Below are 26,589 nucleotides of genomic sequence, written 5' to 3' on the forward strand. Positions count from 1 at the left end.
AGTGCTGAGCCCACTGAGACTTCAAATCACACTGCAGAGCACACTTGTACCACCAGGCGTGGTCCACTAGAAGAGTGCAGGAGGCCAAGACATCTTAGAGTCACTCTCCCTTACACCCAGTTTAAGGGTGAAACATCAGGTTCATAGCCCGAGAGCCTTGGACTCTTAGAAGTGGAGGAAACTCTTAGAAGTCGCTCCAATGAAGAAGAGCCATTGTGAAGGTGTCAGGTGTGGCTTCGGCATGTTGATGAAAAACCCAACAATGTCAACATGTTGACGGTTGTGTGAAGGTGGTTTACGATTGTTTGAGACAAGCCCGCCTTCAGAAACCAGTTGTTGAGGTTGCTGTTGCTGGATAAATAGATTTTAACGTTTTCAATGGATTTTTAAATGGAACTGATATCCTTCATGCACCAACTATGTCCACTGTGGCTTCTTAAAATGAAGATGACTAAAAAGTAAAAAATCATTGAAAATGTATTGGTTTTGCCAATGCATTTACTCCCTTAGATAGTCACTGTGCATAGGCACACATCACCTATCTTGGTATGCTCTTAAGTAAAGCCAAATAAAAGGCATTCCATGATGAGATATGCATGCACATGTTCTGCAGCCCTTTTGGAATTTTTTTTAAAAAGCAGAATCATTCTAAGATGGCTCCATGCACGCCTGCACTTATATGATGTCCAATGCATAAGAAAAAGTATACCACATGTCCTCCGTGATTGTGTACATGTGTCCACTCATGCACACATGGACGGCAATCTAGGAAATGGTTTAAAACCATTTAAAGATAGTGGGTAACTGATACAGCGGGCAGAGCATGAGGGGGCCTTGTGGGAAGTGAGTGCTAAATGTTAAATCAAAGGAGTGGGGGTAGGGAAGGGGAAAGCAGGGAGCGAGAGTAGGGGAGAGGAATTACTTCCTCATGAACAAGGAGAGAGAATGGGCTGTGTGCTGGCCCCTTTTCTTTTCCTTCTCTATATAAATGGGTTGGAAAAGTTTTTATGTGCAACAGGGAAGGATTTGCCACTCATCAATAACTCTCCAATCCCAGTTCTCCTTTATGCGGATGATGCTGTATTGATCTCAAGGACAGCAAATGGCCTCCAAATTTTATTAAATGCTTTTAATACATTTATGGGTAACCTCGGTCTTAAAATCAATAGAACTAAATCATTTGTGATGAAGAGTGGTCCAAAATTAGCAAAAACTAAAAAAATCATCTTGGAAATACTTAAGGTCCCAAATTTTACTTATCTGGGGGTTCCCATTGATGTCGATTTTAACTGGAAATTTTTAGTGAATGTACGCGTAACACAATTTCAAAGAGCCATAGATGCTCTTTTTAGATTTTCTAAACAACTAGGGCATAAACCGGTCAAAGAGATGCTGATTGGTTTAAGTCTCCAAGTAGTTTAAAACAAGTTTTTAAGGAGGCTACTAGCAGTACCACAATCGACCTCAGTGAAGTTTTGTGATGAAGAAGTGGGTCTGAGGGACATATCTGATCAAATAAAGCTTCAGCCCGTATTGCTATGGCTAAAAATCTGGTTAAATCCAGAAGCCCACTTGTGTAGAATGTTAATCCAGGACTGTCTTTCACTATCACAATCAATGGACATACCCTGGCTCAGATATGTTCATTCTATTTTTCTCCGTCTTGGGGTAGGGGAGTTTTTCCTCACCCCGGATCTTTTGGTGAGACGGGACATCAAAAGGATCAAGGAGATATACTGGCATTCAGTTAACATTTCAAATTTAAATATAGCTACAGTTGGAAATCAGGAGAGGACGCCGCTACAGAAACCACACCCTATGCTATATTTGACTACTATTAGTTCTGAGCAGCACAGGTTTTTACTTACCAGGTTACATTTGAACATATTACATAATTTAGTAGCCTTCCCTACTTGTGGTACCTGGTTTAAGGAACTTCCGCCATGTGGTTGTGAAGGAAAAATACCTCAAAGCACGTTGTACTTTGTTTTCTTTTGCACTTTGTATGCTGCTCCAAGAAAAAGGTTTTTACGCCCTATTTTTTTACCCAAGGGCATTAGATCTAGCCATCTTGCTTTCTCTCATCTATATAATCTGGGAGATGAAGAGACAATACAGGCTGTGTTAAATTATATATATGCTGCTTTTGGTATCCAATTTTTTTATTAATATTGCTATTTATTATATAAGTGAGAAATGTGTATGTATGTATATATTTGGGGCCATATTTATACTTTTTGACGCAAAATTGCGCTAATGCAGTTTTGCGTCAAAAAAATTAGCGCCGGCTAACGCCATTCTGAAGCGCCATGCGGGCGCCGTATTTATTCAATGACGTTAGCCGGCATTAGCCGCCGGCGCTGCCTGGTGTGCGTGAAAAAAAACAACGTACACCAGGCAGCGCCAGCGTAGGGGGATATGTAGCTTGGGCACCAAAAAATGAGGCAAGTCAGGCTGAGGCAAATTTTTCGCCTCATCCCGATTTGTGCCATTTTTTTCGACTCCCAACCCCCATAGAAATTACTCCTGTCTTAGCAAAGACAGGAGTCATGCTCCCTTGCCCAATGGCCATGCCCAGGGGACTTCTGTCCCCTGGGCATGGTCATTGGACATAGGGGCATGTAGGGGGGCACAAATCAGGCCCCCCTATGCCACAAAAAAAAAAAAAAAAAAAACACTTACCTGAACTTACCTTAATGTCCCTGGGATGGGTCCCTCCATCCTTAGGCGTCCTCCTGGGGTGGGCAAGGGTGACAGGGGGGTCCCTGAGGGCATGGGAGGGCACCTCTGGGCTCCTTCCGAGCCCACAGGTCCCTTAACGCCTGCCCTGACCAGGCGCTAAAAAAACGGCGCAAAAGCAGCCGTACGTCATTTATTTTGACCCGGCCACTCCCGGGTGTGAATTTTGCCCGGGAGTGTAAATACGGCGCACATGCCTCGGAGTCAATTTTTTAGATGGGAACGCCTACCTTGCATATCATTAACGCAAAGTAGGTGTCCACGCAAAAAAATGACGCAAACTCCATGGACTTTGGCGCTAGACGCGTCTAACGCCAAAGTATAAATATGGAGTTAGTTTTGCGTCGGAATTGCGTCAAAAAAAACAACGCATTTCCGGCGCAAACAGAGTATAAATATGCCCCTTGATGTCTTTTATGGTTTCATATGAACCAAATAAAGTATTTGATGATGATGAGGAGAGAGAGTGAACTGCAAAGAAAGGTCCTTACATCCGCAGTGGAAGTTTATAAATCAAAAGGCAGCGAGGCTGAAATGATCCTTGTGTGGGGCCAACATAAGTACAGGCAAAGCAATCTAATCAGCAGCAGAGAATAGAGACAGGCAAGAAAAGCCACTGAATCATGAGCAGGTGTTGGATTCAAACCCTAATCTAAGTTCATATGGGATAAAATAGGTCTGGTGCCAAAAGCCAGTAGGCAAGACCTAAAAATGAATATTGTGTACAGATATTGCTGGTGACCATGGGACATCAGAGTCTTTCATTTCATAAGCTTACCAGTTACTCACAAAAAATGAAGAGAAAGATGTTTATAATAAAACCCTGGGTTCCAGGGACGTAGTTTCAGGGGAGTAGTTTGGGGTATTAGATCCCCACAAATAAATGCATTCTTGTCTTAGTAGTTGGGTGAAAGAGCCCCGGTAGGGCCTGCTATATCTGCGTCATTTTTATTTTTTGTGCAGAGAGCCTAGAATTAAAGACTAAATAGTGACCTTTGAAAAAAATGGGAAAGAGAGACAGAGATACCCATGTGCTGGCCGAATTTCAAAATGTAAAACCAGACAACTTAGAATCAATACTGGCCTGCTTGTCCATATTTTAAGCTCATAGGCGCATATTTCAATTCACAGATCCTCCTTTTTCTTTATTATCACATATGAGTGCACTTTTAAATACTTGAATTCACAATGTGTGCTGTAAAACACCTCTTATATTTGATTTATTAGACTGTAATATTGCTCCATCAATACTAAGAAATTAGGCCACGTCTTGGGTTTGCATGACTACTGACCTGCCTCTTAGTTCACTAAGGACATTGTTGGGGAGTGAGCCATGAATGTTTCTAAAAACTATCACTTTTGAGAAATGTTTGTCTATGAAGTGATTTAATCTGATTTACTAAGGTGAAACACTTCCGCAAGTTAAAAAAAAATATATTTTTTAATTTTGAAAACATTTTATCATATTTTTATATTACATTTGTTGCGTGAAATACATGCCAAATGTATTAAGGCTCAGCTCAGGCACTGACTCTTAGAGGCATGTCAGACCACTAGCTTGGTCCTGGATTGTCATGCTCTATTAATTTGCCAGCACGCCTTTCTGTATTGGCAACTTGGGCTTAGTACAAGGGGTTGTTTGTCATTTGATAAAATGGTTGGCAAAAGGCAAAGACCTCTTTTACCAAACAAGTAATAACTTTGCACACATAGATAAACTACTGGAATGAGTTCCAATTTACTACTTTTTGAGATTCAGAAACACTGGCTGTAGTGGGCTTGGAAAGGTGCCTTCGTCTCAAATTTCCATACTACTGGCAAACACCCAAATTTTGATGGAATGAATGCTTGCAAATAGTATGACTACTGGCAATCTCTGAGTATCATTTCAACCCAACATTTTTCTCCCACTGTGACACTCTAACCAGACACCCAACAAATGCAAATAAATACTGACCCTGTTCCTCATGGAAACAGTCCATCCCAAACCTTGGTCATTTGATCTCTCCACCCTGCACCCCACAGCTTTTTTAGTTGGGAAATTTGAGATTCTCACCCAATGAATCTCACTGGCTAAGTTACGCCCTGATGATTTGCTGTAAAGAAACTCTTTCTGACCTCCATCATGGCCAAATAACAAGCACCCAAAGTAGTTACTCTCCTGTTTGACATACCAAGGAACACAGAAGAATTCTGACTAGAAATATTGTTATGGAAACAACAAAATGTGGTTAGAATTTCTGCTCACCTGTTTTAATCCCAATGACTCCCTCTCCAACACTTTCAACAATTCCAGTTCCTTCATGGCCCAGAATCACTGGATAGATCACACCACTGATCTCACCTTTAATAACATGTTCATCCGTACGGCAGACACCAGTGGCCAAAATCTGTACAGAAAAAGTGATCAGAGAACATCTGTATAAAATAGAACAACTCAAGTGCACAAAAATTAAATAAAAAGAAATCCAGGATTTGTAAAGTGCAGCAAATCAACCGTGAGGGTCTCAAGTCACTGAACCACAGGATGCTAAGAGGATGCCAATGCTGTGACACAGACCTGGTTTCCCCCAGCTCTGAAGTCAGCAGCTAAGGCCATTACGCCACACCCTCTGCCCCATGCGCATAATAGTTGTCCATAGCAGAAATTTCCTGGTGGGTATTCAAAGAATGAGGATCAGCAGACATTTCTACCCACATTTTGTATTATTCCTGTTGGACAATCCTCCAGTTTTGCTAATTGATAACAGGAGTAAATCTCTGACCAGTGGTAGGAAAGAGCACATTTCTAGGTGATTTTTCCATCAAACATCAGTGAACACCGACAGACGTATCTATGCACTCAAAGGTTTCTGTGTAACTCCATAATATGACAGCCATTGGTCCATTTACACATTTATTCTATTTTGTAATCTGTCCTATAGGTTTTAAAATATAAATATTAGGACTTTGATTGTGCTTTCCCTTTTAATTTTGACTGCGCCATGAAGGCAGTTAGTGGCCTATTGTAATTATAAGGTCCGCAGTACATTTGCAGACCAGGCAAGTTTCACTCACAAGCTCCAGCTGGTGAAAGCAGCCAAAATTACCAGATGTGATTCCATAAAAAGAATGGATATTTGTATGTGAGTTGGCAATTCCTGCAGTATTTCCTCATCTCTCAGGGAAAAATCTGAATTCACCTTGTAATCTCTGTGAGCTCTGTCCACTAGAGTTACCGGTATCCCTGGTATGGATAAATTCAAGGAGAAGGGGAATTTAATGTGCACAAATCTCAGGCCCTCGTAATGAGACCCTAGGAGGAGTGCATATGTTTCTGTCAATCATGCATTACCATGTTCTAAGTGAGTGCAGCTTTCATTTTAGTCACATCTCCTGTATTGAAAACTCACTTCCAATAATATGTTGCACTGTGTGGGTGTCTTTGATGAACCAACCACACAGGTCATTAGCAGTGGTGTAACAAAGGCTCCAGCAGCGCCGGGGGCCTGAGCTGCGGGGGACCTGAGCTCCAGGGGGCCCCTCAGCACAGTACCTTGGCCTGAGAGCACCAGAGTGAGTCTGGAGTGGGGGTCTCTCCATGTAGTTTGCAGTGGGGGCCCTAAAGTTTTGTTACACCATTGGTCATTAGGGAGAAGATATGGAACAGAAAATGAGTATGTTTGCTTTAAGAAACTGTGTTTTCTTCCAAAGTGCACTCTTATCCACACAAAAAAATAATTGCCCAATTGTAGTCTGCCATTAGCATCAGTTCTTTCACAGACCAGGTTTTTTTTTAACTAAACACATATCCTGTATCATTTCTTGCCTTACTAAAGTGGTGTGCAACCAAAGGTGTGCACCTAACATTGTGCAAATGGTTCCTGACTCTGAAGAAGTATCTATTGTTAGGTGTGGTTTCACTGTGCAGCTGTCTGCAATACTATTGGAGATGGCCCTTCTTAGGGGATTTCCCTGAAATGTTTTGCTTTCTTTCTCCCGGTCTTTGTGGCCTTAGGACTTTGGGCACTTTCCCACGGTACTGCAGTGGGAAAGTGCATACACCCTTCCTACACACGCTGGGAAGAGGCGCTTATGAAATTGGTTGAGGTGCTCTACCCCAGAGTGACCTGTAAAAAGGTACACCACAAACCTGGGGCAGGTACAGTCCTGGCTGCTAATTGGACATTGCACTGAGTGTGCCGCCCACTAGAATAGCCTCTCAAGCATGTATCGAGTCTGCCAATGCAGGTCTGTGGAGGCGCAGTGTGCTTGGGCTTAGTTTGGTACTACTAACTTGGTAGTCAATCCTTGGGGGACCCTCCGCTACACCTAGACCACACCCTGAAGGGAGTTTCTGAACATGTTTCCAGCCTGCCAATCCAGGCTTGTGTGTTCGATATGGCACGTATGCCCAGAGAGGTAAGAATACCCATGTGTTTTCACTACATATGAGAGCTGCTCTGCCCATAGGTTAACATGGGGAAGTGTTACAACTACTCCTAGCTGCAACAGTGGATTGCAGCGGAGCAGCCTCATAATGTTTACTATCATTGGATTTGTCCTGACAAATCCCTTCCTGTGGTAAAGGTGGTTTTGTCAATAACTTCTTGAAAGTGGACATTTCTCTGCCTTAAAATGCTTTGTGTTCCTCTTAATTTGATGCAAGGCCACACTGGGAGCACATCTGTGCATTCCCCAGCGACACCTATGAAACTTTGGCACACAACTGGAACAAAGACTTCTGTCATTTATGGGCCTGGCTGGATAGACTGGAGGGGGGGTTTTGACACTTGGCTTCTCGGAGCTGGATCATGGTCCCACTAAAGATTAAGATCTGCATTTCACAGCCCAATGGCAGACAGGACTGAAATGTAGGGGATACATCTGTGGTTCAAAGGTGAACCCTCTGAACCACTCCCAATTTCAAAGGCACACTACATTATAACTACTAGTGCCACACTGCAGCATAGCACAGATACACAAGTACGAATGTGGGATGGAGACCCTGGAGGGCTTAGTGCACACTGCCAGAGAAATCTGCTGTGAACAAGGAGTAATTACTGAAGGGACCACACACGCTTCCTGCATCATGCCTGGGCAAACTGGTTGCTGCTGCGTGGCACTCTGAAGTGTGCTTCCTCAGGGCTTATTGGCTTGGCCCGTGTTCTCTTGTGGAGGTCTCAGGGATATCATAGACCTCCTGCAAGGGACAGATACCTTCTACCTGTGTCTTCTGAAGAGCGGTGCCCCCTTAGGTGCCTACAATGTCTGCTGGATTTCACCTGGTAGCAGCAGTGTGAGCTTGGAACTAAGTATTACGCCTGGAGACTGGATTTGCCCGGTGTGGAGTCTTCAAAGTACGGCCCGCATTTAAGGAGTGTGGATCTTCATCGTGGGGTCATGACACGTATAAGCGTCTTGTTGGTAGTGAGTGGATTCACCTGTTGCGGGACCCGCGTGGCCCGTTTTGTTGAGCATGCCGCATTTCTATCACGCAAGACCCAACTGCATGCTCATTGTGTGTGGTGCCCATTTCACTGGTTGTGGCCCGGGGAGGTCGGGCGTACCAGGAGCGGTGCTGCATTCTACCTCGTGAGCCACCGCTGAACTTGCACCTGTGTGTGTTACTGGATTTGTCTGGTGCGGCTCAAGTCATCGCGCGGCAGACATTTTGCCTCATTCCGGGGAGGTACACAATTGGAACTCTTTGTGTGTATTCAGAATGATCTGGTGTGACTCAATTCATTGTGTACCAGACTTTGTCCATCATTCCAGAGAGGTACGCAATTGGTAACTTTCCGTGTGTGTTCGGAATTGTCTGGTGTGACACAAGTCAAGACACACCAGATGTTTTGCTTCTTTCCAGGGAGCTAGGGCATTGGTAACTCTTTGTGTACGATCAGAATTGACTGGTGCCACTCAAGTCATCATGCACCACGCGTTGTGCCTCATTCCAGGAAGGCATGAAAATTGGTAACTTTTTGTGGATGATCGGAATCATGTGGTGCAACTCAAGTTATCAAGCCCCAGATTTTGTGCCCCCTTCCAGGGAGGTGCGGAACTGGTAACTATTTGCATTATGGAGTACCTGGCTTGGCTGGGGGCCACTGTGAACAGCACGTGTCCCAAGGCAACCCTCCCCCCGTGCTATGCAGACTGGGGCCAGAAGGCACGGTGCAGAGTACCCTGAGTGAGCTTCCAGAGTGGTGGCTAAACCTCCATTTGTCAACTGCTGCCTAATCAGCTGTAATCTCTTTCTCTCCACCCAAATTTAGCCCCGGGACCATAAATAAGTGTGACTCTAGCAAGCGGCCTAGGATCCGAAGAAAGGGTGCTCCCATCTCCAGTTCATGGGGGGGTCAGGAAGTACCGACTGGTTGGAGGGTGGAGGAACGTTTGGACCCAGAGGGGTTTGCTAGCACAGTGATCACTAACCTACCAGATATCAGTGAATTGCATTAGGAGGCTGGGAGCGAGTGTGTGTGCTTGCACGTTATACTAGCCTGCCTGATATCCATAGCACTGTGTAGCGGTGAGGAGCAAGTGAGTGGGAGTGATTGCCTCGGAATTACTTCCCCCACAGCTGTGTTGATGTATATGTTGTTTCTTTGTCAGAGGACTAGCATGGTTGACATTGGTTTTTACCTGTGCAGACTAGGCCACAGAGCTATTTAAAAGCACTGCAATTCTCTGTATGTACACACTGCTGCTATCGCTGTTAACCAGGGTGTACCCTATAACTGTGTGATACTGAAATGGGGTAATTGCTAGGTGGGTCTCGGGCTGACAATGTTTTGGCACTGCATGAGGATGCTGGTAGGGAAAGTATTATTTTCCTCACATGTTCATATTGCTTATGTCGTTTTAACACAGTTGGGCCTATTACTGCTAGTAATATTTCTAAATGTGATTTAAGCCCATATTTACATGATGTTCCGTGTGTTGAATACACACTTTAATTACATACACCTCATGTGAAGTCTCTTTTGTGACGCTCAAGGTATTTGTTGTGTGGTAGTGCTGTGCCAATGCTTTACACAAAGCCCCTCTGATAAGCCTAACTGCTCTGAGCCAAGCTACCCAAGGGTGAGCGCAGATTACACAGCGAGTGTAATCACCCACCACTGACAGGACTGGTAAATTCTACCTACTTAGGGGCTCACCTCAGCCAACCAGAATGTGCCACCTCCAACAAATACATATTGTTCCAGTTCTGTAAAATATACATGATTTGGAAGTTGACTTCACCAGAAGGAGTATTACTCTCTTGTCTCTTGCTATTGGCTATTTAGTGTATCATTTCACCTTCTGGGAAGTGCTTCCACTGGAATGCATAAGGGGCTATTTTACAACTGATAAGTACACTAAATCATTATGTTGTTTGTCACACTTAAATATTTATTTTCTATATGCATTCTACACAGTAGTCAACACTTTTTAGTAAACATTTTCTGGGCATTAGCAAAGCCAACAGGGCAGAATTTAAAGTCAGAAACAGTATTTGTGCATGAAGCAGAAGTAAAATGCTTTTGTAAATGGCACACCAAAATCAGACCTTTGGACTCTATTTGTTATTTGAATTAACCAATTTGTAGTTTTACACCATGTCTTTGGTATATAAAAAAAAAAACGTTCAATGACTCCCTAAAGTATGGCAAATTAATAGTTTTGCATTTGAGAAATGTATGTTTCATTCTCAGGCAAAGAAGTTTTATGGTATATTATCGTATGTTAAAAGGAATTGTACTGCACATGGCTGAACCAGCTAGGGCTTCCCAGTGGGCCTGCTGCTACTGTGATATAACATAAAGACCATTCTTAGCAGAGAACAGCCAGGTCGTCAACTGCTTCATGAAGCTGAAGTGATTAGCTACTTTCCTTAAATGAAAGGGCAGGTCATTCCATTATGTTAGGGCTATGACACAATAAGAGCATCTCCACTTTGTGGTCATTTTAAAATAGGGGACCACATCCAGACTGAGGTCTGCTGATCCTAACGCCCTTCTAGGTGATAAGATTGGAGCAGGGAAAACAGGCTAGGTGCACCTAATTTCTTCACAATATAATGGGTCACAAACAGTGCTTTAAACTGAATACACTTCTCCACAGGGACCCAAAGCAGAGGGTGGAGTTGGTAAGAAACTGCACAGAATATCGGCAACTGACTCAGCAGTCTTGCTGCCTCGCTATGGATAACCTGCAATCTATTTTTCACAAACCCCATGGTACTTAGATACAATTTATTACAGTTATCTAGGCCCAATATGACTAAAGAAAGAATGATAATCTTCCAAACTTGGGACAAAAAAAAGCATGATTTTTTTACGGCTTCTTAATAAATCAAAACAGTCCGAGATCAGAGCTGTAACTTGTGACTCAGAAGATAGAGAGTCGTCCATCAACACCCACATTTTTACCAATTGCATTGGGCTCAGAAGGTGGCCCCCGAATGGTGGGCCACCAATGGCCACCCATTCTTGTGAATATTTTTAGAACAGGAGAATTTTGGTTTAATCAGCATTTATTTTCAAGCAGTTTGAATTAATCCACATGATGGCAGACATACAGATCCTAAAATTTGAATGACCATTCTTTTCCCCGGCAGACAATGATAGAAAAGGCTGGTGTCATCAGTGTATGAGGCTAGCAATATTCCAAAAGATTTCCCATCTTCTACTAGTGGTCTCACATGGATTTTAAAAAGAGTTGGGCTCAAGGCCGAGCCAAACTCCAGCACAGGCTTTGTGGAAGTAAAAGGTAGAGATATCACCTGAAAGGACAAGTCCTTTAAGGAGGTGAGCCAGGCCAATGCCCTACCCCAAATCTCAGTCTAATGAAGTCTATTCAAAACCACCTTATGAGACACAGGCCCTCATTCCGACTTTGACCGGCGGCGGTCGCCGCCGGCCTGTCGGGGGCCGCCAGAATACCGCTGCGCGGTCAAAAGACCGCCGCGGTAATTCTGACTTTCCCGCTGGGCTGGCGGGCGGCCGCCTTCAGGCCGCCCGCCAGCCCAGCGGGAAAGATGCTTCCACGATGAAGCCGGCTCGGAATCGAGCCGGTGGAGTGGAAGCTGTGCGACGGGTGCAGTGGCACCCGTCGCGTATTTCACTGTCTGCCAAGCAGACAGTGAAATACTTGTAGGGGCCCTCTTACGGGGGCCCCTGCAATGCCCATGCCAGTGGCATGAGCACTGCAGGGGCCCCCAGGGGCCCCGCGACCCCCCCTACCGCCATCCGGTTCCTGGCGGTCGGACCGCCGGGATCTGGATGGCGGTAGGGGGGGTCGGAATCCCCTCGGCGGCGCAGCAAGCTGCGCCGCCTTGGAGGATTCAATGGGGCGGCGGTACACTGGCGGGAGACCGCCAGTGTTGCCGGTCCGACCGCGGCTTTACCGCCGCGGTCGGAATCCCCATTGGAGCATCGCCGGCCTGTCGGCGGTGCTCCCGCGGTCCTCCGCCCTGGCGGTCTTTGACCGCCAGGGTCAGAATGACCGCCACAGTGTCAAAGGCCGCACTTAGATCTAATAAAATAAACAGAAGAGAGCTTTGCTCGTCAACCACCTGCCAAAGCTCTTCCATCACCCTAAGTAGGGCAGTCTCTATGCTGTGGGCTGATATAAGGTCATTCTGTGAGAAATCCAGCTGTTGTTGATCTTATAAAAAAATTCACCAAGAGATTGTTTACGAGTTTCTCCACCACGTTCACCAAAAAAAGCAGAAGAGAAACTGGTTGGTAGTTTTTGGGCAGGGGTGAGTCTATGTTAGAGTTTTTTTAAGAACGGGCGACTTTTGCATGCTTCCAAATAGTTGGCTCCACAGCAGTGGAAATCAAAAGATTAGATAGACTTAAAAACTAGAGAAAAGGGCCACAGCAGCTCTCTTCAGAAAGTCCGGCTTTGCAGGATCATCGGGGGGTCCTGGCTTTACGTTTTTTTGATTAAGGGCACGAAACAAATCCACATACAGTAATTCAATATTTGTAAGACAGACACTGTGCAAAAAAAACAAGGTATAAGGGATTCTCCATTTATGCACCTGGGTTTTGAAACACCAGTCTTGTATTGATCAGTACCTTTGTGGTGCCTTCACAGTGCTTAAAAGAGCACTATAAAAACACTGAACACTACCTATGCACAAGTGAGTCTAACTTAGCAGACAAGCCTTTAAATGAACAATAGGCAGATACACAGTGAACTAATGCCTACACTTTTTGCTTGGAAGATACTCTCCGAAATATATCATAGCTGAGTAGACAATTCTGACCTGAAAACATATTTACTCAAGAAACACTGACGTACACAATACACGTAGGAACATATGCATAATATGGTGATTCGGTTTTAGGAACTATGCTACTACCAATCACCGGGATAACCATGGCTCATGGTTTACTTTCTCAACTTAGTTTTAGTTAAGGAACGAGATATCACGTTATGGAATATCATTGAGAAGCATTTAGGTGACTGCGACATGCAAATAATATTGGACAAATTAAGGGCTGGAGAAGTGAAGGCTACGAGAACTGATGAAACATGTTGTCACGTTGGCTCTTATTGTACCAATGAGGCTGCTAGATTTGGAAGGCAGCATAACCTGTATTGTGGAGAACTGAGCTCGATCTCACACCATGTGACAACTGTCGGCCTAATCTGTTTCTGGCCAGCTAGCAGTGCCTCACCTATACCCAAAAGCAGGGTTGATCTGTGGCAACCGGGCGGATGACATTGTGACTCCTCAGGGAAACTGTAGTAGATCAAATCTCATCCTTTTCTCTCTATTACATTCATCTCACATATGCAAAAAAAACAGAAGCAGGGAATGGTTCAATAAGATTTACTGAATCAGCTGGGTCCTGGATAAAATGACATGAACTGCAATATTTCGGATGATAAAACATATTAGAAGCAGAATGGTGACAAGAAAAGTGAAACACAAGAAAAGTCTCACCATACTGTCACTATACAAGATGTGTGATTCCTAACTATGCACTAATGTTCTATGTTAGAGCACAGCAGGATAAGCCCTAATCCGCCATTCAGGACCCCCCTACTCCCAGAAGACATTGTCTCCCATACCAGAGTATGACAGCAGTGCAGAAGCCTGTCGTCTATTGAGACACCCTCCCCATATAGGCCAGGAAACCAGCAGTCTCAGCGAGCAGCTGTAGCGAAGTAAAACAGCATGAGGTAGTAGTCATCTGGCTAGAGCCCCACTTTAACGTACAGGAGACAGAGAGCTGTTTTTATAATAAACATCTAGTGTTCTGAGAAAATGTCCCCATGTAAAAATACATGTGTTTCTGTGAAATGTTAGAGACACGGTGTACTACTTTGTGCTGGCAACCTTATCTTGTTGCACCCTTGACTAAAGTATAGAGTGAAAGAATGTTGTGCTAAGATATGTAAATGCTTTCCTTAGCGAAAGGACAGCAAGATAAAGGAAACTAAAACATCACCACATGATAATTTTTAAAAGAATAAAATGAAATAAAATTACATGTTACTAGGCTAAATGGCACAGACAGCAGGCCTAGTTGCTAAAATAACGCGCCCATAAACATCACTAAAATGGCTTCACTACAGTCTCCCCTTGTCAGTTCAGAATTGGTAAAGCAGCCTAGACCCTAAGTTCAAAGCAGCTAAAATGCAGAACTTTAAAACATATATACAAAGGCCAATTGAGCCAAGTCAAAATATACTCAAGCAGGCAAATTAGAAAAAACTGAAATTGACAATTTAAAAGTTCAGTAGTAGCACCAATTAAGCCAAATTTTCAAAGTTAGTGTAATTTTGAAAATCTCCAATCACAGCCGAGACAATTGAACCAAGGAAATATTCTGCTTCGGCAGATGGTAATGTGATCAAATCTGTGCCAAGGAAAACCAAAGAGCACTAATGTTCCAAAGCCTGAATTCCAGTTGAGGCAGCAGCATTCTGTGTTGTGCCAGATGTTGAGGCAAGAGCTGCATGATCCACAAAGGGCAGCTAATAAATGGCTTCCCGTTGCAAACGCACCCTCAATGCGCATGACTTGCAATGAGCCCTCAGCAAGATCATCAACAGTGTCCAATGAAAGAAAGCGTCACGTAGAAAGACAAACCTCCAGTGCAGATTCGAAAAGGCATCAGAGGCACAGAAACATGGGCTGCATACAGTCCAAAAATGGTCTAAATGACAGATACCACCCACACTCCAGTTCTTCCAGGAGTGGTGTTCAGAAATACTGCATCATGCATTTATGACACAGTTGTGCTGGTGGAAGTGCCATCAGTCTTTCCTGTTATGATGGGACAGCCATTGCGAATAAAAAAAACAGCAACAGCAAAATGCCGCTTATCATAGCCAAAGTAATTGGAAATCCCCAGAAAGTACTTGAGAAGGTATTATACTAAATATAGAGGAGAAGGTGCTGACCAAACCAGAACCAACAGCCTTAAAGAAATGTACAGTCCCTATAGTACTGGATGGATTACAAATCCATCCCATGAGTTCACCAAAGTGGCTTGGAAAGTTTGTATTTAAAAAGGACTGTATCTCTGCAGATGACCTCACCACTTGGAGCACATAGGTCTCACATGCAGATGTCAGTGCCACAGGTTTTTGGAACAATAGAGCTTTTAGCCTGCTTAACTTGTCAAAATTCACATTTGAAGTATCAATGTGAGGCAAAATGGCTGCTACTTTTGTCTGTTGCATGGGGGGAAAAAGTATGTTACCACAACAGGTGACAGTTTGGGGACCGAAACTACATAAGCAATTCCGGCTCAAATTCCACAACAGCTCTCGCTATTAAGAAGCACACAGCTTCCATTACAGAGCACGTGGAACGCTGGTCTAATCAAGGGGACTGGAACTCCCTTCAGAGAGCAAGCTAAATTCACTGCTGAAGCGTTGCACGCCCCATGCAAGGACAGCTGCTTACAAACATCAAATGGTTCACAGAAGTCTTGCATTCACTCCTGTTAAAAAAGACCTCTTTCATGCCATTGAGACATTTGTACGATAAGGGTAGCTCTCAAACCTCATGAATGTAACTATCCCCTAGCCTTTCATATCTGCCCACTGGAATGTGTGAACTGCAGTGTTGAAATAGGCGGATTGACAACCCCATGTATTAATCATTCAGCAGATGGTATTTTGGCCACAGTCAAAGGCAACTTTTCCAACTTTTCGATGTTTAGCAAAACATATGTTGCTTCCTTCTTAGCTATTATCTGTTGCTGTCGCATCAAGTTAAATGCTGAAAGGATGTCCCTTGCACTAACATGTTGCCAGGGAATCCTACCAGACTTTAATGTCTGCAGTGTCCATCTGAACTGCACACTAGACCTAAGCTGTCTTTGTGTATGTTGTAGAAATGACGTCACTTTGTTCTATTGCAGATGAAACAATGTTGTTTAAAGTGTATATGCAGTCAGACAAGGTGTGAATCCCATTATCTACAACTGCTAATGCTTTTTGTAAATTTACATGATCTATTTGCCTTAACCAGACAGTGGCTTCTTGTTGGGAAAGTTTCCAAATTTCATTGTAAATTGCATATAAGAAGTGCTTTTTTCCCTGCCTTCTGAAGCCTAACAGGAAATCCTGCTAGTCTGTGTTGTAAAACAGGAGACTGAGGCGTTCTTTAACAGCATCTAGTGAGGAACTTTTTAACCACTGCTGACATAATTTTCTACACTGTATGTTGTTACTATACCCGAGTGTTCTGATGACACATAGCGAGGGTCTGGTCTACTCGTTCTAAACCCTCGGAGGAGTTTACAAAACGTGCATGACAACCATTTGTGTCCACTGGCTACAATAATCACCCGACGGATGTGAAAGTGATGTGTTAAATGCCCCATTTTGGACCCACCCATCAAGTTGATCTTCAGCTGCATTAATGTATTTTTGCCGTTTATAGAATTTAGCAGGAGCATGGATACTGGACGAATGTAATTACTTAATTTTTGCTAAGCCTAAACAACTTGTCAGATGTACAGTTTCATTTAAAAATATAATTTGTACAGGTATCAGTCATGCTCTAAATAAAGCTTCCTTTCCCCTTATTTGCCAATTTTTAGTTCCCCATGCAATGCTTAAGTCAATCGACTTCAGTCAATATTCAAAGCCTTCTATAGCCCACCGGGAAACAAAGGAATCAAAATAAATCAATTTGGTATCAGTCAATAAAACACTGTGCATTTCCATTAAAGGCAATTAAAAAAATTATGACTCAGCATTTTTAACATTGTGCCCAGAAAAATATTCAAACTTTTCCGAGTGTTTTCTCAGTTTATTTGAATAAATATGTTACAAAAGCATGATGTGACAGCGCACTGGCATTTACAGACAGTAAATTTCCAAGAAATGCCCAAAAACCTTCCCACTAACTTGCAGTTTTATTAATAAAACTATATAGTGCATTCATAATCTGTGAAAATTGGGTTTCAGAAAACATTTATCATTCGCACATCACCAAGAAAAGTGTTCTGACTTTTTTTCATCCTATGAAAATATTTTTTTCATCACACAGAAGTATAAAAAATGGTCTTTCACAGCTACTGAAATATATTTTGAAATGTTTGTAGAGTTGACTTAGTTATATGAATGTTGTATGTTAGTAAAAACCTGATACCAAAAGCCTTTAATTTCACATAGGTCAGACAGTTCACCTTACAAAATCCTGGAACTCTTTAGTCACAATGAAAAATATTTGCATTGCAAGAAGACAAACTGACTTTTGACCTCTGTCTATGAACACAGAGCAAATGTGACAATAATAAGATTTAAAGGCATCTTAATTGCTAATTCAGTTTCTGACTGAACAGAACACCTGTTCTTTGTCTACTCACCTAAAGGGGTCAGTGGAATCTAAAAATAGCTCGACCTCTTAAAATAAAACTCGCCATAGTGAGTAGTCCAGTAGATTTTTCGAGCCCTGTTGGTATAGCTGAAATGTTCATTAGGGACAAATCACAACAGACCTTATGGAAGGGATGTGGTTTTAGGACCTCATCCACCAGTTGAACTGAAGAGCATTCAGGAAGGTAATGGCCATGTATTAATAAGAAAAAGACAATGACAAACCCAATCCAAGAAGGAAGACAAGTACAGTTAATAAGAGCCACAGATAGTTACATGGTTAATTAAATAGTTAATTTTGAACCAATTTATCAGCTTGTGTGCTTTTGACAGTCTTGTTGCAGAAGAGGCAGATGAGTTGGTGAAAGAGTCGTTGACATCAGCAAAATATCCAGAATAGTTTGTGCAAAAACTGGAGCTGTGTTTGGAAGAAGAGAACTGGCAGAAGTCTCCCTTGGTGGTTCATAGTAAATGATTCGATTGATTTGTGTTGAATTTGAGAACAAGTGCTCGTTGTTGTGGACATTTTGTGTTGTACAAGAAGATAGTGGTACTAATGAAAACCACCTTCCACCCTCCCCAAGCACAGGGAAGTGTCAGCATTGCTGCTCAAAACTTGTAGAGGAACATCCTGGTCTGTAGTGGGAGGGAGTCCTTTAGGTCTGCTGGTTAGGATCGGCCATATGATGTAACCTGACATTGTCGATTGTCAATGGAGACAAAGCGGTTTTCTTTAAAACCAGGCAGGGTGGTAGAGTAACAGTTCTGCTACCCTGTATTTCCAGGACTGGAACCAGTGCACAATAAGAAGGCCAAACTCCTTTTTCACAGCAATGCTTTCACGCACTAGATCCGCAACTACTGGAATCCAGCCGGTAGGTGTTATTGGTGCATCCCTTATTGTTGAGGAGGTGGCACTGGCAAATGAGTTGTCACTGAACTGTTCTAAGTCGTGCAAGACAGTGACACTTCATTTATGTCAAAAGGTGTGTCTGCGTCCTCCGCGCCAGGACCATTAAGATCTGGAACATACATTTGTGTTCCAAACAGGACTTCATATGGCGTCTGCCCACCCAGGAACCTTCTGGGCAGATTATTAAGTGCTCTCTTGACTCCATACAGGTGATCAAGCCAACTACGACCCGTGACTAATACTCTTGATGTTAAGGAATGCTTTAAGTCTTGGTTTCTTTGCTTCACAACACTATTTCCCTCTGGTTCATATGGAGACGAATAGTACAGTTGGACGCCTATCGAAGCCAAGGTGTCCCTGAATGCCCATGAGGCAAAAGCAGGGCCCTGGCTGAGTGGAAAACCACAAGTGCATATCTGCCGATAAAGACTTGCAATTCTTTAGTAACAGTTTGAGTGTCAGCTGAGCGCTGAGGTCAATCCCATAGAAATCTGGAGCACGAGTCAACAGCGAATAAGATGTATTTGTATGCAACATCAGGTGTCAAGGGACCACAATGGTCTAGGTACATACATTGCAGAGGTTTGTTGGAAATTAAGAGGGGTGTCTGGGGTGTGCGTTTGATGGCGTATCCTATTATTTGCTGACAGATGTCACAGCAAAGGGCATACTGTTTGGTCTGACTGTACAGACCTGGCCACCAGTAAAGTGACTGTACTAGTGAAATAGTAGTCGCCACACCAGCATGGGCAGAAGCAACTCCCTCATGCGCTGCCCTCATTAACTCAGGTCTTTGGTCTTGGTTGGTGACCACACAACCACCCACCCTGGTATTGTTATTAGGGAGGTATTTAGACTAGATATGCGGTAGGAATATCTGGCAGGATATGCCTTTGGCATGGGCTTGCTTTCAACTGAAGCTTTCAGAGCAGCCAATGTTTCATCATCCAACCTCGTCCGTGAACAAGTTATTGCAGCAACAGAAGCAGTAGCTACTGTTGATTTTGCTGCTTCATCAGCCAAGGTATTGCTTGTGACATGTATTCCAACATGTTGATGCTCCAAAGTATGAACTACATGAACATTGGGTAGCATTTCTTTCAGATCCGCTACTTCCCCCACATTAATCTGTGTTTGATGGCATTGCCTTTTTAATCTCTGAACCCATTCTGGTGCGAGTAATGCAGGTATTCATTGAAGGACTGGACACACCAATACGAATCACAGACTAATAATGTCAATTGTCCTGGATCCGTGTGTTCCAGAGCCAATCACAAAGTGCCTTCCCACCAAGACAACTGTGGCAGTGTTACCTCCACACCGGAGTTGGTGGACTGGAATTGAAATGAGGTAAAAACTATTGTTTTTCCCCATTTCCACCTCTGTTTTCAACTGACACGACTGGACAAGACCTGCCATTGCTGCTGCCACTGGACCATGAAGGAAACACAACCCCCCATTGCCGGACTTGAAGATCAGCATTACATATAACTAGTGAAAGATGTTGTAGCACTCAACATGAGCTTGGAACCAGAGCAGTATATACATGTCACAGTATTTTTTTAGAACAATTTGTGGCATGCAAATGTCTGCAAAACATCTGTGTGAGACACTATTGGAAACACACATGTATCAAAGAATCTGATGACATCCACAATTATTATTTTGGTATTAATATTCGTTAACAAATGAATGCTTGCACCAAAATAAATAGAACACCATAATTGTAAACTGAGTCTATGTGTGCACTTTGCAACGGGACCTCTAAGTGTATGTTGTGCTTCCAATTGCGAGCCAGTAAATGTATATCACTCGAACGGCAGTTCAATTCCAATGACACAATGACTTGTAGTGCAATACACAATGTGGGATACTCTGTGTGAAAGCTGGACTCCGGTCTTCAGACATGTACTACTACTACTCCAGTTTTTTCATGGCAATGTAACTTCTATTTGACCGTGAAAATTATTTGGATGGTACAATTCACTCTGCCTGTGGTGCCCTTCACTTGTGTCCTGCCTATAGTTCAGGGGTGTCCTCCTCATAAATGGGCATCAATTGTGCACACAGCTGGCACCTCAAAGCTATTATTTGGGAGGGGGTGAGTGGACTGGCTAGCTGAGGTAGAGGGAGCAGGAGATGTGGTTGTGTCAGTATGTGTGCCACCTGCATACGGATTGGGTGTTTGCCGTATATGTATGGTTTGTTGTGTTGGTGCGTCCAACATTCAGGTAAGTGTTGTTGTTTGATTGTGGGTGTTGTGATGTTTGTTGTTGTGATTGTGTTTGTGTAGATGAGTGAATAAAATTGTGTTGGTCGTGGTTGGTTTGTATGTGGGTGTTGTATCAATAGTGTGTGTATGTTGTGTTGTGGATGTATGGCAATGTGTGCTTTTGACATGTAAATGTTGTGTTGTGGTGCAATGGCAAAGGAAAATAGTGTATATGTGGTGTGTTATGCAGGTGTACACATGGCTAAGATACATGGGATGTGTGTTACTTGTCTCTATTCCATAGCCACTGCCATTGTACAATGTGCATTGCCTCCTGCAACGTGCTCCCTCCATCAGCAATTCGGCACCAGAACATCGCCCGCAGAACTGCAACATCTCAATGAGGTCAGAGGGAACCCGCCAGCTTGACAGCTGGGAAGAGCACTCCATCATCTTTAAAGTAACTTGCAGAGCACGAGACACAACAACACAATAATGAAAGAAATTGAATTATTATTTGGGTTGGGCAACTGCCTAACTCAAGGAATAACCACAATTCTTGTTAGGGTGAAAGTCCAAAGTCGCTTTACTTACCTGAACTCAACTTCCATGGTACAGAGCAGACAGACTTAACTTAGGGCAATGTGTAAAGTAATTATGCAATTATGAAGGCAAAAAGCCAAACAATAAAAACCCCAAGCAAAATTATGAAAACTAAAATGCAATTAAATAGGAAAATGACCCGAAAATAAAATAAAAACTAAAAAGGGGACTTGGACACTTGAATTCTTGAAGATTTAATTGAAAATAGCACCAAAAGTGCAAAGCACCAATGGTAGTCATTAGTCGCAAGAGACCCAGACCTAGACAATATTTCAGGCTGGCCACGATGGAGTCCTGGTCAGATTCACCAACCAAGTTTGGCCTTTTTGAGGTTTTACTTTTGGACAAAGGGCCTAATTTAGATTTGGGCGGCAGAGTTCCTCCGTCACAACTGTGACAGATACCCAGTCCGCCGAAATCTAATTCCTATAGGAAACAATGGGACTTAGAATTCAGCGGACGTGATATCTGTCACTGCTGTGATGGAGTAGCCCATCCGCCGAAATCTGAATCAGGCTCTTAAGTTAAAATCCTTCAGTGTGGCAAGGGAGAGGGGCGTATTCGATTAAGTTTTGATAAGTCAGATAGGCATGTACCACTGAAGCTGTTGGTTTTGGCAGGAAAAGCTCAGAGCACGGGAAACTCATATTTTATGCCCAAGGAAGTTCACTCGCATGACGGATACTTTCTTCATCCTCGCTTGTCAATATTTTTACTAGACCCAGGGAGAAATTTAATTACGCTTGTGGAGTTGGTGAAATTCAGGTATCTCTGCATGAGGGGAGTAACGCTGAGCTTCTATCAAATTCGCCAACCAGTTCATGGCGGAATTATTCTTTATCTTCATGCTTAGTCTCTTTTATAGAGCTCAGAATCCTTCAGCACGGCAACTATGCAGATGTAGAGCTCTATGAGGCTGGTTGCAATCTTTTTGAGGGTCAGCTGAATGGGATTTGATGCTATGGAGAAACTTAGTGAGGGAGAAACTTGGGCCCATGTATAGAGGAAAATGACGAAGCGCGAAGCTGAGCCAAAAATGGCAGCGCCGTGCTCTGTCATTTTCACAATGCAGAGATGCACCATATTTAATTGAAAATGGCGCACCCCTGTTTTGTCCCCTGCGCTGGCGCTAAATTTATTTGCCAACACAGGCATCCTTGCACCATCGTGCAATGTCTGTATTAAGGGGTGTGATTGTTTATGTGTGGGAAGGTGTCCCTCCCTGCACATAAACAATCACTAATGGCGACTTAGCGCTTCTGTGTGTGCTGCAAAATGCAGCACACACAGAAGTGCCGAAGTGTCTTTTTGAAATGACTGTTTATGTGCAGGAAGGGACACCTTCCCACACATAAACAATCATGTTTGGCATTTTGCTTTTTCTATGCATGCTGCAGAATGCAGCATACATAGAAAAAGCAAAAAACGAGGAGGAATAAAAGTATTCCTCCTCTTATTCCTAACGCCACCTCTGGGATGGCATTAGATTTTGGCACTGCCTCAGGTTTACAAAAACTCGTAAATCTGAGGCAGCCTCAAAATGCAATGGGTGTTTCTGTGGCAGGCCCACAAGCAACACCCTTTTCACGCCCCTTCCTCACAAAGGGCTGAGTGTTAAAGGGTTGTATTTACAAGGGGCGTTAAGCCACAAAAAGTGGCTTAACGCCACCTTGTAAATATGGCGCAGGGCATAGCGCCACCGGAGCGTCACAAAAAGTGAGGCTCTGGTGGCACTAGGGGCTCATAAATATGCCCCTAGATTTCTTAGCCCAGCGCGGTCAAGCCATGGCTGGATAAGCTGGGGTCTTTTGTCCTGGTCATCCAAAGGACTTATGGTCCAAACGTTTTTAACTCCCCAGTTTTCAGTGGTGGTAGGAGAAATCCAGTTAGACACAGCCAAGGGTCCCAGGAACTCAGGTCCAGTTGGTACAAGTCAGCTGGAAACTTCAAGAAAATGCCTCTTGCAGCTTTTTCTAGTGCAATAAGCACACAGAATGTCAGTCAGCAGACTCTTGGAGTCCACTTCTTTGTCCTGGGTGCAAGAGAGAGTAGATCCAGACCTTCAGGACTCCTCCAGGTCACAGACAGAAGGCACAGTCTTCTGTTTTTCTTCAGGTCCCGAAAGTGCTCTGAGGCTGGTGCTTCGGGATGTCACATTTATGCCTGCTACTAGCTAATGAGTGAAGTTTACTAATGTTGTCCCTCCCCACTGAATCAGGTAAATGTTCTGAGGTTTACCCTACCCACTTTTGCAGCAGTTCATGTTTGCCCTACTGCAAAAATTCCTACAGTGCCCTTCACTCCAAAAATCCAAGATGGGGCAACCCATCTATGCTTGTGCAGAGCCTGTGCGCCCAATCAGATGTGTGACCTGGATAATGAGAAGTCCCCTCTTCTGTTGTGACTGCAAATCAGTGCTGAGGGCAGCTCTTTCCCCACTGGGTTTCTGCCTGACTGGAAGGACAAAAATTGGTGTCACTTAAGATATGCTTTTGACATGGAAGGCCCCTGTCAAGTAAATTAAGTTTGTAGGTACATCCCAACCAGTCTTCCTGCCAAGGGTAGAAAACCTCCACCCATAACCAAGCCACTGTTTCTCCTCTGGGAGTTTTCACACCTCATCAGGGCTAATCCCCCACTGGGTTACTGCTGGAGAACAAATGTAGATCAGCATCCAGGAGCTTCCAGCAGGGAAAAGATAACTTTCAAAAAGTTACTTTTTCTTAATATTTATTCAAAATCCAATTTCATCATTAACTGAGGCTTGTAATAAATATTTAAAAGACTGATTTAATCATAGGACTAGCTGGTACCAATCCAGAGAAAGTAGAATTAATATTTAGTCCCACTTTTGATTATTCCCTTTGAGCTACATAGTCTTCTTACAGTTAAAATATCTTTTGAGTTCTAGTCACTGTAAGAACATGTTAACTTTAAAACTGTATATGCCTTGCTTTTAGGTACCATGTACCCTGCTTTGAGAGTTGCAAAGTCTCCTTTGGGGGGACTTATTCATATTTAAAAGAAAGATTCCTACCAAAAGGATTAGCTTGACAGATCACAGTGCAGGTTTTAGACTGCAGTGGTCAGGCTATACAAGGTAGGCCTGAGCTATGTTTGGATGGCACAATATGTGCTGTAGTCCACAATTTAACATACAGGCCCTGGATGCACTTTCTACATCATATACTAGGGACATATAGGTGTGACGCCGCACTTAACGGTGGCATCTCTGTTTACTACTGCGGTCGGACAGCACCTCCGACTATCAGAGTGCCATCCTCTGCGTTTTTGTCCTGCGTTTCGGATGCGTGCCAGGAGGCATTTTTTCTGCTACCGGTCGTGACGTTCTTACCTGGCCTTGTAATATTTTTCTTTCCTGTCGGTGGTGGACTCCTTCCTTTTTTCTTTTTCTTCTTTTTTTCTGTCTTTTCTGTGCTCTTGTCTTTTTCTTCTTTTTGGTCGCCATGCTGTCTTCTTGCAGGGATCCATGTTGTCTTGTTCTGTTCCTTTTTCCCAGCATGCCTTTTTTCTCTTATAATGCTACTTTTTTCCCATTCTTTTCTATGGGCCTTTTCCCAATCCAAGATGGCGTTGTTTCCTTTTCCTGTGTTGTCACTTCCTGTATATAAGTCACTCAGTCCTGATCTGCTTTGCATTGCAAACACTTCCTCTTGGTGGTGATCTTCGCTCCTGTTAGTCGTGTTTTTTCCTGTTCCTGTTGCTGTTTGAGATTTTTTATTTTTCCTGTTCCTGTTACTGATTGAGAATTTTCATTTTGTTCCTTTTTTAATTCCTGTTTTTTCCTCTACTTCAGGAGTTCCTGTTTTTGAGGTTTTTTCCCACTTGTGGGTTTTTCCCTCCGGGACTCCTTCTGGAGGGTACAATCTGCTTAGGCGTTTTCCTGTCAAGCAGCATCATGGCTACTAGAAACGGTCGCCCCTATCTTGGTCTATCCAGAACCAGCAGAAGACCGGGTATCCTTTCAAATCCTGCAGCCAAAGGTGAGAAGCATCATGCAGACCGTGACAATAGGCATGTTAAATGTGTCAGTTATGGATAAGCCAGGTCAATCATGTTTAAAGGGGGAGCACAGATGCTTTACTACTGGCTAGGAGAGGGAAAGTGCCCATGGATCTAAAGCCGGCAAAGTAGATAGGGCAAACATATGGAGAGGCTAGAAGAATACGATGGCAATTTCCTACAAATAGGATATCACAATGCGAAATAACAATATAACAGAGCACAACACATCAACCACAGTAAAACATAACAATACCACAATGCAATAATGCAGTTCAACCATACAAAAATCGACCAAACAACAAAACACATTACCACCACAAAGCACGACACAACAAATATGCACAAAGGGCCTCAAACCTTCTACTCACTATGAAGAGTTAGATAGTATTACAGCAAGCTATTTTAGTCTGTTTTGACGAGGGAGCTTTAGCTGGCTAAGAATAGGTGTTCTGTGCATTCAAAGTGTGAATGAGCAATCAAGATGCCTTTAAATCCTCTTTTTGTCTTATCACAGTTTCTGTGTATTGATAGGCAGATATTAAATGCCAGATTATGGCTTCTTACAAATTGCTGCTAATTGTGTAATGGAGAGTGATATTTACTTTTCTTTCTGTGACTGACAAGTAAGAGTATTTAGTAAAGTGAACTGTCTGAAAATCATGCTGGGGTGAAATGAAACGCTGTAATATGGCAGAATTTTTTCCAAGACACGTTTAAATAGCTTGTACATAAATTGTATAAAATATTTCAAAATATATCAGCAATTAGAAAAGCACATTTTTGTAATTATGAAATGTAATGGAAGCATTCATTTTAAGTCGAACAATACACATAAGAACGCTTCACTTGGTGATATGCAAATGATACATTTTAGCTGAAACTTGATATCTACACATTAATGTTGGTACACTATATATTTTTATCAGTAAAACTGCATCTCACAGTAAAAGCTTGTAGCTATTTCAATTCAAATTGTGCTGGCTGTAAAAGGCAGTGTACTACCAAATCATGGTTTAGTAATATATTTATTAAAAATGAAAGTTTTTAAACATAAACTGAGAAACATTCTTACACTCGCCCTGATGACAGTGCTATTTATTAGTGAACTAAGAAGCAAGTCAGGGGTCATATGTACACTTATCTATATGTTTATTTGGGTTAGATTCAACATTATACAAGGAGCTAAAGGTTAGTCTGTTCAGTCAAACAAAAGAGTTTTTTGTTCAGCAGACATACTGCACTCACATATTTGATACATAATAATGTA

General features: G+C 43.0%; 1 protein-coding gene across 1 annotated transcript in view; it reads right to left on the bottom strand.

The window, feature by feature from the left end:
- LOC138289686 (alcohol dehydrogenase 1-like) overlaps window positions 1-26,589 on the bottom strand; it is a 271,379-nt gene that overhangs the window by 204,125 nt on the left and 40,665 nt on the right. The window contains exon 3 of the mRNA XM_069230192.1: window positions 4,988-5,129. Coding sequence (XP_069086293.1) covers window positions 4,988-5,129 — 142 coding nt within the window. The remainder of the gene's footprint in view (window positions 1-4,987; window positions 5,130-26,589) is intronic.

Source organism: Pleurodeles waltl, chromosome 1_1, assembly GCF_031143425.1.
Source record: "Pleurodeles waltl isolate 20211129_DDA chromosome 1_1, aPleWal1.hap1.20221129, whole genome shotgun sequence".
Taxonomy (NCBI): Eukaryota; Metazoa; Chordata; class Amphibia; order Caudata; family Salamandridae; genus Pleurodeles; species Pleurodeles waltl.